The 12,339-nt window shown below is 40.1% G+C and overlaps 1 protein-coding gene across 2 annotated transcripts in view; it reads right to left on the bottom strand.

The window, feature by feature from the left end:
• Gli3 (GLI-Kruppel family member GLI3) overlaps window positions 1–12,339 on the bottom strand; it is a 266,304-nt gene that overhangs the window by 87,069 nt on the left and 166,896 nt on the right. For both annotated transcript variants that reach the window (NM_008130.3, XM_006516552.3), the window contains exon 5: window positions 1,684–1,889. In NM_008130.3, coding sequence (NP_032156.2) covers window positions 1,684–1,889 — 206 coding nt within the window. The remainder of the gene's footprint in view (window positions 1–1,683; window positions 1,890–12,339) is intronic.

Below are 12,339 nucleotides of genomic sequence, written 5' to 3'. Positions count from 1 at the left end.
CTTCTGGTCGTGGGAAGTTCTCAGTGACTGTACCATTGCTATGTCTGCCTGCCTCCTGTCAGGATAGTCAGTCTATCCCTATGTAACTGTAAGCCCAAATAAATTCTTCTATTAGTTACCTTGCTCATGGTACCTCCTCATAGCAGTGGAAAAGTAACTTAGACTCTTATTAATTAGAGTCTCATGAGGCAGGAAAGGGAAGGCAGAACCACCAATCAACCAATGGATATTTAATTCACGATAATTAAATGCAGACAACAGGCATGATTTCCATTCAGTAACTACAACTACCAAGTCCTCAGCCAGTCAAATTTCTGCAAGTCAGGTACAGCAACTCCAATTGCACCTTGAGCCTATTTCTTATCTCCTTATCCATTTTCCTTATGTTTGGTTCTATTTACTACATAACATCCTTTATCACAAAATCAAATTCCAAGCAGAAAAGTTTAATCATGTTTTTACTTTTTGTAGGTTTTTAAAATGTCAATATTGCTCAAATGAGAAAAAATGTATCTCTTGGCTACATTACGAAAATATTCGCTATACGGAATTTTTAAAAAGGAAATACATAAGGGAGTAATTATTTGTAGAAGCCGGATATTCCTGGACATACATGAGAATGAACGAGTCCTCAGAAACTTCATACAGCTGACACTGTGTACAGTCTCAGATTATAGTTCCAATGTTAGAATTAGAGGTATGGAAGTTGTAGCAGAGAGTTTAGTGAAATGAACTTCACAGTATCTCTTTACTATGTAACACCAGCAGTGACTTATATTCTATAATAAAGCATGCAAACACAGCCCCCACCAGCAATTACTAAAGCTTGTTTAGTTTTGTATCTTAATGAAAAGTTGAGCCTTTGTAGGCAAACATTTATATATACCTAGAAGACACATTCAATATTTCAACAAGCCTTAAGGAATAGGCTGATAGGATGTTATGAATAGCCGGCTCCAAATGAAGCCTGCATTTGAAGTCTAAAATGAGCATCAGGAATTACAGGAATAAAGTCTAGCTTGTTCTTAGTTCTCAATGTTCTAGTTTTACTTGGCATGCTCAGAGGCTGAAGGTACACTTAAGAATGGGTCCTTTTCCTCCCCTAAGCTCTTGCTACTTATATCACGGCCCACCATAGGCCAACAGCCTTAACATCACCTGGAAGCTTCTATCAGATTAAAGACTCAGGTCCCCCACTCCACACTGGTCTGCCCCAAGAACTATCAGTTTTATCAGGATCCCCATACACAGTGGTGTGTCAAGCTCTGTTCTCAGAGACATATCTGTAAAAATGTGTCTTTCTGATATACAGAACATAAGAGCATTCATTAGAAAATGGGCAAGGCACTCAGGGAATTCATACTGTCATGGGAATACCTGAAGGGCTTGCCTAATCATGTGTGGAGTGCAGAAGAGGAGGGCATTTATGGCAGGGAGGTGAGTCCATCAGATCTTGCTATGAATCCCAATTTGATTACTCTCTAAATTTAATTCCTCTCTATATTGCTATTCTTACAAAACTATGGACACCACCACCCACAAAGCAGTGCTATAAGCTGAAATTAAATTTTGAACTTAAAGCATTTTCTTTCCTCGGTGTCTGTCATGTGGGAAAATCTTCACATATGCTGGATCTGCTTTATACAGTGTTGCAAGGGAAATACAAACGTGTCTGAGACTTACCATCTGTAGGGCTCAGCCCTCGGGCAGCAGAGATCATGGAGAGGGATGGGCTGCTGTGCAATGAGCGGATGTAGTCCATATATGGGTTGATGTAGGGGTGTGGGGGGCTGAAGGGGGACTCTGAGGCTGCAGTGGGATTACGGTGTGGGGAGATCCTAATGAAGGGCAAGTCTGGATACGTCGGGCTACTAGATAAGGCAGAAGGCCTGGAAACAGAAAAAGAGACACAAGAGATAGCATGAGGCAAACATCTCATATGTAAAGAAACATACACATGTTCTTCATATGCCGTGAAGAAGCATGAGATTTTAAATAAACTCAAGGAGCCTTGGGAAAACTTTTTTTTTAGCATTCTTACCTTTTTAAAACCAATTTTTAGCATTCTTACCTTAATATATAAGGATGGTGTAATCCGGATAGAATACTATCAAATTAGCTGAGCAAAGAAAACAGAGTCCTGAGCTACTTCACAGTACTCTGAAGATAGGTTAAAACAAACAAACAAGCAGACAAAAAGCCAGCCTTGATCAGGTATGGTAACTGTAATACCAGAAACCAGGAGTCTAAGGCATACGGGTCATGACTTTGAGACCTATGGTATAGTTATTAATTCAAGGCCACCCTAAGAGATTGTCTCAAAACTGGATGAGGTTTTAGCTCAGTGATCGCACATCTGCTTATCATGCACAGGGCCCTGGGTTTGATCCCTAATGTAACACACACATACTAAGTCAGCCATTAGCTTGCAGAAAATCTTAACAGCTAACTGAACAACTGAACCAAATATTAATGGGAGCATTTAAGACTGACTTCTTACTTTGTAGTGCTTCATTATTAAACAAAACAGAATGTGTCTAGCTTGAGCCTCTAGATGGCAAAGCTGCCCATAAGAGTGAAGACCAAAGGCAAACTGTAAGCAATGTGAAGTCTGTTTCTATACCTGTGTACCTGCTTCCAGTGGGCTTGCAGGTAAAGATAACCAATTTCCAGTGTTTAAAAGCAACTTCTCTTTTCCATGAGGCAATATTCAGAACTGGGTTTCTGCTACAACTCATTTTTCCCATGGATCCTTATTAATTATGTTTAGTAAGAAGCCAACAACTGAGAAAACCTGGGCTTAGTCATCTGGTAAAGAATCAGGGTTTCATCAAACCCAGGCCCCGGTAGTGATGTGATAATGGAAGAGGCTTGCTTTCCTGAAGTGCAAACCTACAGAGCTCTCTGATGTATCTGATCTCAGAGAGACATGTCTAAAACTTCAACCTCACCACACATTCAGCCAACCATTGGCAACCCAGGGACAGTCATGTCTAGAACACAGATCTGCAAAGCCTTGCACCAGTGCGCTCCTTCCCTAATAGATGCCTCCAGGAAATGATACAGGGAACTGGCTATGACAGGTTAAACTCTGTACTCACTGCCTGTGATAGTGAGCAGGCATGTGGAGAACAGACTGAGAGAGGCAGAGCCACTGAGAGCACATGGTTAGGAGGGAAACCAAAGAGTGAAAAACACCATTTCCCTCTTCCCAGGGAAGCAAAGACACTGCCACTGGGCCCCTGGCTCTGTCATCCTGTCAGAGTAGGATCATAATGGAAATGGCTCCAGCAAGTAGACTGGGCAGGGCATATGAAGCAAAGACCCAGTGTTCCGAAACAAGGTGCTGGCTGTGTGAGGATTTTCTCATGTAATTTTGATACTTGGAGTTCCTTCTGGAGAAATACACTAAAATTTCAGTTTCCTAAATTTATACACAAATAGTAAGAAGTGTCTATCGCACAGTTCTTAGCATCTAGAAAAGTGCAGCAATGCACTTATATAATACTTGAATGTAACACATGGACAGTTACTGGATGCTATGCACACTATGTGTCATTTTGAAAAGTTAAAAGGCCTTTATTCCATCTAACAAAGTAAACAGAAACTGGCAGAAGCTGTACCACAGGAGTTCACTTCATGTCTCTGGAAAACCACCCCCTACCCTCCAAGTACCCTTCTATGGCTTGTTAAATCAAACTCCATTCAGACATGTTAGGTCACTTACAGAGTACAGGGCAAGCTCACATTCATTTCTACCCGACAGAATGGTCAATCCTTCTACCAGTTTGATTAAAAAGTAATCTATAAAACATAAACCTTATGCTGAGATACAAGCGCGCACACACACAGTAATCACTTCACTGAGTCCTTGACAAGACACCTCTGGGATACACCATGGTGGTCCCAGCAGACTACACACTGCTAAACGATATGAACTACACACTAGTGGAGAATTTCACCCTTCTTAGCAGGTTGCTCTGTTTGTAATTTTGAGAAAGATGAAAACTTATTCTGGTTCTTATATTCTGTCCTCATCAGCCCAAATTCCACCTATAAGAATCATGCCCATGAAGACAAACCTACATTCATAAATATGTGGGGACCATGGAGAAATGGCTGGGGTGGCCACTAATCCCAGAGTAAGGCAAGGAGGTGGGATCTCCAAGGTTGGTCTCTTCCCTGCACCTTGAGGATGTGACAGGTGGTCTAGAGCTTCCTTCCGAGCTTTCACCTCAGGAAGACCCAGAGAACAACTAGGGACGCCTCTCAGAAGGATTCTAGATCTCACCACTCCATTCCTGAGGAGAGTGCTAGACTCAGGGCTATATACAGAAGAGTGAGAAGTATCAGCAGAAAGGAGAGTAATGCAAGACTTAGAGCTAAAGCTGCTACACTTTAACCTTTCAGACAGATGCACTCAGAGATAGGGGATCAGTGTTTACAAACAAGGTGACTGGGAGAAGCTTCAGAGAGGTGTGCACAACAGGCACCCTGCTCATTAACTGCCCTCGGGAAACAGGCCATCTGGTAAATGCAAGCCACCCACTTCTGCAAGAAAGTGTTTCACAATGGTGACACAGTGATGGCTCACCAGGAATCCTGGAGACAGGCACCAGACAGTCAGTAAGGGACAGTCTGAGGCCGGCAGCTCAGTAGCTGGCAGCTGTGTAACCTGGGCACCTCTGTACCCTCTTTGTGCTTTGCTGTCTGTGGGAATGAGGGGCGGTGGTGAACAGAAGTCCCATGATTGTGCCATACAAAGGCTCACTCAAAATACACACGGGAATCTATGCATTTGCACATGTAAAATCATATCATATTACATAAACAGGCCCATACATCAGGATTGACAAATATGAAATGCTATATAATTTCAAATCTTGAAATGCCTGGAGCCTTTGTTTTGACAGGTATAGTGATGCACACCTTTAATTATTTAATTAAAGCATTCCTGAAGCAGAGTCAGGCTGACCTCTGGGTTGGAGAGGGAGAGGGGAAGGGAGACTAGCTTTCAAAATTAAGCTGCAGTATAGATTTCTGATATTGCTGAACCGCACATAGGCAGACTCTTGCCATTTTCAATATTCTCTAAGGGCACAGCCCTTCGCTTAGTTGTTTCCTTAAATGTCTGCTCATTGATGAAAACCTTCCTCCTTCCCTACAGTGTATGTTCACTGCAGTAATGGATTTCATTGTGACGTTTTTACACATGTAAGTAAATGAACTTTGGTAATACCCATTTGCCATCATCCTCTTTTATCCTTCCTCCTCAGGTACACCATCGCAAATAGTTGCATTTTCATAGTTTAAAAAAATCTAGATTACATATGATAGAAAAATATATAATGTTTGCCTTTCTGAATCTTGAGTACAATTTTACATCCCATCTGTCTTCTTGGAAATGGCAAAGTCCTGCTTGTCTTTAAAAACTCATTTCTTTTCAGCATCATGTAATACCCCATTAATAAGATGAGCCACAGTTTACGAATCCATACCACTACTGAACGTATCTTGGTAACTGCAAACTTTGGCGATTATAATTACAGCTGCTGTAAGTATCTAGTTATAGTCTTCACAGTATCAACTGGAATATGAGTCTGTTTTGTACTCTTCTCTGAACAATCTACTTGGATTTTTTTTTAGAGCTCCTTTAAAGTCAAGTCAGAGAACCACATAGGGTGGCTAAGATTATGAGCTCACTAATGAAATGCAGGGCCTTTGAAGAAAGGACCTGGATGTGGGTTACAACTCACTCCTACTCATACATCAGTCTCCTGATCCATGAGGTAGGTGCATCGTGACACCAGCAGTTCCCTTCCTGCTGCTGTGAGCATTAGAAGGCACACATGCAAACCCAATGTCAAGAAATTTTGAAACTGGCCAACAAAACCTTTTCTCGATCCAATAATGTCCAAATGACAAGCTAGCTTCCAAGTACAGCAGTGGCTGCAAGTCCACTTTCCATACTGCTCCATCACCCTGTGTACTCTGTTAAAGCTGAGCTTCTGCATCAGAACCCATGATAGTTTGAATAAGGATATATGACGCCCACCCCCATAGGCTCATATATTTAAATGCTTGGTCATCAAGGAACAGCAGTAACTGGGAAGGGCTGGGAGATGTGGCCTAGTTGGAGGAAGTGTGTCATTGGAGGTAGGCTTTGAGGTTTTAAGGGCCCAAGCCTGCCCAAGTATCTCTTCCTGCTGACTGTGGATCCAGATAGAGAAGTCTCAGGTATATCTCTAGCAACATGTCTGCCTCTCTATCACTATGCTTCTTGCCATGGTAATGGACTAAACCTCTGAAACTATAAGCCAGCTTCAATTAAATGCTGCCTTTTAGAGGTTGCTGTGGTCATGGTGTCTCTTTACAGTAACTGAACACTGACTAAGACACCCTAGTAAGCTAGATTAGATGACACTTCCATAGTGTTGACAAAAGCAGAAACTTGCATGAAAATGGCTCAAACAGCCAGCTAACTGTATATGAATCAGTCTTTCAGTAAGGTCACTTCTGCCTTCGCCTAACAGTGCTGTTTCCAAAGCCTTGGTAGCTAGTTCATTCGTCCATCATTACATTCGTAAAGGAACACACATCTGTGAAAGAGGGTTAAACTCTTTAGACTTAGCAGACATTGCTGTTTAAAGGGACTAATCAAAATAGTGACCACAGGAGGGATGAATTGTGTATAAGGAAATATAGAGGCAGCCACAAAACACATATAAATGGATGTATTTCATGAACTTGACTTGGTAAATATTTGTTAAACTTGTTTTAAAAAGTATTCAATTGAAGTAGCAATAAGAAGGAAAGAAAAAAGGCTTGTCTCTGTTGGTTTACACTCTCAGTAGATCCACTCTCAGTAGATCCACTCTCAGTAGATCCACTCTCAGTAGATCCACGTAAGGCTGGAAGTGACGGTTACTAGTCCTTCTCTGCCTCCATATTCTGGAACTGTGTGTTCGCAATTGCTGATATTAGAAAGAACAAGCAACACATATGCAGAAAAACAATGATATTTCAAACTGGCCTAAAACCAGACATAAACCATGCCACGTATGCTGTAGCACAGAATTCCAGTAATATGGCAATGGTCCTATCAATAAAACTGTAGTAAATGCGGACGGAGCTCCCGCTGGCATGAAAGGATGGGCTGTTTCTCTGCATCTTGGGTGAATTCAGGTCCCCAGCATCCCCAATTAGTACCCATGTAGGGAAGCCTCCTCTGAAGATTTTACAGTTGTCTGTTGAGGTATAAAGAGTCGATGCTGCTTTGTTTCTCGATGCCCACGGGAATCTGAGAAATGTGCAGCAAGCACAGCCTTAGACAACGAAAGACTGTTTTAATGATCTCCCCAAAGGCAATCAAACAATATAAAATTGTTTTTGTTTGTGACTATAATTTAAGACTAATTTTATAAGGTCAAGAAACTAGATTACAAAAAAAAAATAGAATAGACGATTATTATAGCATTTTAATAGTGTGCTATGATATGCTACCATTAAGGAACAAAACCAACAAAAACTCATTGCAAGAATGACTGGACTTCTTAGTTAGAATTAGATATACTTCTCTAACCAAAATGGGTATCATAGGTTCATCCATTTTATGGGGTTGCAATTACTCATGCCACCCATGATAAAAACAATAAGCAATGGTTAAGGCAAAGATGTGTAGCAATGAGACTGCTGAGCCACCATAAGTGCAGGCTGGACCCTCCTTGTGAAAGCACAGCTATGGATTGGGCTATTTGAATAGATTCATATTTTACCATCCAGTGACATCCATTATTGAATGCACATGTGACATCTGGACTAGAAGATCACAGAAGCATTCTTTACCCTCTATAAAATTAGAAACAGCTACCCAATGATAGGATAGTGAACAAAAATAATTCATACAATAGCAAAGTTATGAAAATGAATGAACTACAATGAGGGATACTGGACAGAATATCCAGCTAAAAGATTACTGTAGGTAGTATAGTAACTTATACAAAGTTTAGTAACACTTAAACCCAATGTTATAAACATGAGGATATCAGAATACTCATCCTTGGTTCATGGTATAGCATAGGCAACAGGTGTGCTACAATGTTCTATTTCTAGTCTTGCTCAACTGGCAGATGCCTTTATTTATGGAGACTCACTACCGTTCACTGAGCTGTATGCATACACTGTGTGCACTCTTCTGCAATACTGTTCATATCACTTCTTCAGAAGGTACACTGTTTTCTTAGTGCTACACACACTGAAGTTTCTCATAGTAGTTGCTATCAATTAAATTTAGAACAAACTACATATATATAATACTTTTTAAAATTTATAAAAATTTTGGTGACCTTAAAAGTAGTACAAATAATATAACATTTGCTATTATTGGACAAAATTAGACTTGTTAAGTCAGTGGTGTAAGTGCCAAGTAGACAACAGAAGACAGACTGTGCATATGAGTTTTGGGAGCAAAGAAAGCTTTTGCTAAAGCAAATCAGAAGTTTCTTGTCAATGGAGAAGAAAAGAAACATCACATTCATGGATACATTTCCTTCCACCTATGTACCACATTCTAGAACCAGTAGGACTGGTTGCAGCTAAAACGGATTTTATTCTGCCCAGAGATGAAAACTAAGATAAATTTGATAAAATGTTACTACAATTATTTCTATTAAGAGATTAAACTCCCAAGGATGAAAAATTAAATAAAATTCTGTCTAATTGATTACAATGTACAGTGTTTGGTTTTGTTTTTAAAGGCTTTTAATGAACACACTACTCATTCAGGTAAGTCTTTGGGAAATAATGGTCTCCTATTTGTGAAATGGTGTTTTCATGGTTCTTCTTACCCATTTAATAAATTTTACAAAAGAAGAAAAATAGCTACATGAATCTGACACTAGATTTAATTTCATGTTTAATTATGTATTTTAATCATTTTGTGTGAGCACACATATGTCCATGCAAACATGCATCATGACACTTGGAGGTCAGAGGACAACTTAGAGGAGTGGGTTCTCTCCTCCCAACACACAGGTTCCAAGGACTGGAGCTGAACTGAGGCTATCTGGCTTGGTGGCATGCACCTTTACTGCCTTAGCTGTCTTGCCTGCCCTCTAACACTTTAGAAACAAGGGTAGGAAAGGGGAGAAGCTAGTGGGTGAGCCAAAAGACCTCACTTGCATGACAAAATGGCATCTAAACAAAGAGTTTTGATTTTAACATGGATGCATATTATATTCAAAATTATAACTTTAGAAAGTCTAGCTGTCAAACAAATAAATGTAATACCTTTACAAACATTCCATTCTGCAATGTGCAATAAAAAGACATCTTTTCTTTTTTTCTCTTAAGAAAGTACTGTGTAACTAGCAGTAACTTGATGGTTAGTGTTGTCAACTAGACAGACAAGGATATAAAATCACCTAGGAGCAAACCTGTAAGGAACTGTCTTAATTGTACTGACTCAGGAGGGAAGACCCATCTACTTTGAATGATATCATTTGTTCTCTCACCTCCAAAGGTGCACACAAAAAATAATAAAGAAAGAAGAAAATATAAGGATACTCCCTACCCCCAGATGCTAAATAGCCAAGTGCTTAATTGAGTACCTGCCCATGAGTACTCTTGAACTGTGAGTCAAAACAACTGTTTCAGGATTTATCATCGCAGCAACAACAAAAAAAGACACTAAAACATATTAAAAGTGGTAAGTTCCAGGACAGCCAGGGCTATGTATCGAGACCCTGCCTCAAAACATAACAAACAAGCAAAAGAAAAAACTCCAAAGATATTTTAATACATTATGCCTTTTATATAAATAAAGACATTTCTTTCCAAGAACCCCAATGGAAGCCTGAAACCAAGAGACTGTGGCATGCATAGTAAGAGATTACAAACAACAATTTTAAGGATATACTTTGATGTTACTTAAGACATATTTTCTGGTTACATAAGAATATATCTACTTAATATCTTTGAATCTCAGAAACAGAAGGCACATATGTAGAGATAGCTAGTGAAAACAGAAAGCAATTACCCTGGTACCTGTCGAATGGTAAGCACTTTGTAAATATTGGTCCCCACAACCTCATGCCTGCTGCTGCTATTACTACTGAGGGGTTACCTGGGGAAAGGCAGTCTCCTCACTGCCACAGTCTGCTTATGATAGTTTTCTTCTTGGCCTCACGGGATATCAGCTCTTCTGAAGCCAGTAAGCCCAGCTACTGGACACCCTAGACATCCTCTAGGAGCACCCACATGGTACCTCTTAGCACATGGATCCGAGCTTAGTAAAACTGAATGTTCATTTCTTCAAGTAGTCAGTTATCTTCTCATTTTAATCCAATAGCTTCCTTTTCATTTTTAAAGGAAGGCATTTTAAGAAAATATTTTATTATTTTATTCTATTTTATGTGTATAGGTATTTTGTCAACATGGATGTCTGTGCACCAAGCCTGTGCCTATTGCATTCAGTGCCCAGTATCAGATTTCCTGGGGGTGGAGTGACAGGTGTATGTTTGGAATTGAACTAGAGTTCTCTAAAAGATCAGCCAGTGTTCTTAGCCACTGAATCATCACTCCAGTCCTAGAATTGTTTTTCTTTTCAAATAAGCAAGAAGTTTAAGTAATTTTCCTAAAAACTTACCCACTCATTCTACAGAACCTATTTTCTGGAATTTGATGAATTTCCAAATCCACATTGAAAATAGTACTCAAATGGGCAAAATAAGAGAGGAAGACAGTTAACAACCCCTAAGTATAGTCTTCCAGATTCTCCAAAAAAAAAAAAAAAATGTAGACAATAATGGTGAAAGAAGTCAGATGGCACATGAATGTTTATGCTTAAGAGGAATAAAAAACAGAACTTCTATAGCAGGAGAGAAAGTCTAGAGCCAGCTTAGAGGGGACACAGAGAAAGGACCTCCACCCAGCGAACTCTAGGAGACAAAGCTCATGACTGGCAGACTAAAGACATCTGTATAGTAGCCATAGATGTGATATCATAAAGAGTAGAGGAAAAGGAAAATTCAGCAAGGGGTGGATATGCTGTGCTTTCATTCACAAAACAGCTGTGGGTCTCATCTGGAAAGGACCCCTGCTGAGTGAGCAGCACAGTCACCTGGCCCCTGTGTCATGAAGCACGGGGCATAGAGTAGATCATTAGTCCTGCAATAAGGCGTCGTGGCACAGTAGACTGAGTGGCTTGAAACAGGGATGAACATATGGTCATTAGAAGAAGTAGACTCAGCTTGGAACAACGGAAGGATACTGTTTCAAAAAGACCCCAGCCAGCTCAGTAGACAGTACTTCACAGGTGGGGTTTAGGTTGCCAAGTCACACCATTGGTCTCCAGTTGTTAGTGCTGGTCCTGTGCTCATGTGACTTCTGTTATACTACAAGGTGTTTAGAATATCAGCTGCCACCGGATGTCCCAAAGAAAGGTACAGATGCCAGAGCAGAACTATAGAGCAGGAGTCAGGCAACAGAGGAAGCCAGTCACTCAGACTCAAGCAACACCCTACTCCACCATGTGTCCCTGCTCTTCCCTATTCCATTATCTCAACACTGGAAAGGGCAGGTTAGTTACTGAGGAATGTGTAGCCTCCTTAAGAACTGGGGAGGGCATTCTTCATTTAGTTCTCTGTCTTTACTTCTCTCTACTCAGTCATTCTCCAGCTAAGACTTCCTTATACCCTCTACTTCTCGGCAACCGTTTCCTCTTCCAGGTATTTTCTACTCTACTCTTTGCTTTAGACAAGAACTACCTCAGTCTAACCCTAGGTTTCTTTGTTGTGTTGTTGGGACTGCTCCCCCTTTCATTTCCATACATATGCACAATAAATAATGTATTAGCGCATTCAGTATTTTAGTTATCCTTTGCCCCTAAATTATTGGTTCTGGTAGGATTAATTTTTCATTTAAATCTTATTGTTCCATCATTGCTGGCTTGATGTTGATAGTGATTGTCTTTGCAAACAATATTCTAATTTGCACCCCAACTCTACAACCCTGTGGTCCCTACTGAACAGAGCAAGCATCCCCTTGGAAACAATCAGAGTGATTTAAAATAAATAAGCAAATGAATACATTTTTTAAAGAATAAATACATCCAACTCATTATCTAACTTCATTATGTACAACCTTTAATGCATATACATGCGTAAACAAGAAACTGAGCAGCTCTGCTCCTCAAAACTACTTATCCCAAAGCATGAACTACAGGTGAACTACATTCTGTCCTGGAGAGCTCAGAAGGGTCATTACAGGAGTGTTCAGAGAAATCAAAGAAAATACAAATTTCTGAATGAATCCCAATAGACCACAAACAGCTGGGAAAGT

This window comes from Mus musculus, chromosome 13, assembly GCF_000001635.26.
Source record: "Mus musculus strain C57BL/6J chromosome 13, GRCm38.p6 C57BL/6J".
Taxonomy (NCBI): Eukaryota; Metazoa; Chordata; class Mammalia; order Rodentia; family Muridae; genus Mus; species Mus musculus.
The sequence above is the reverse complement of the archived record's forward strand: the minus strand, read 5'-3'. Positions and strand labels throughout refer to the sequence as shown.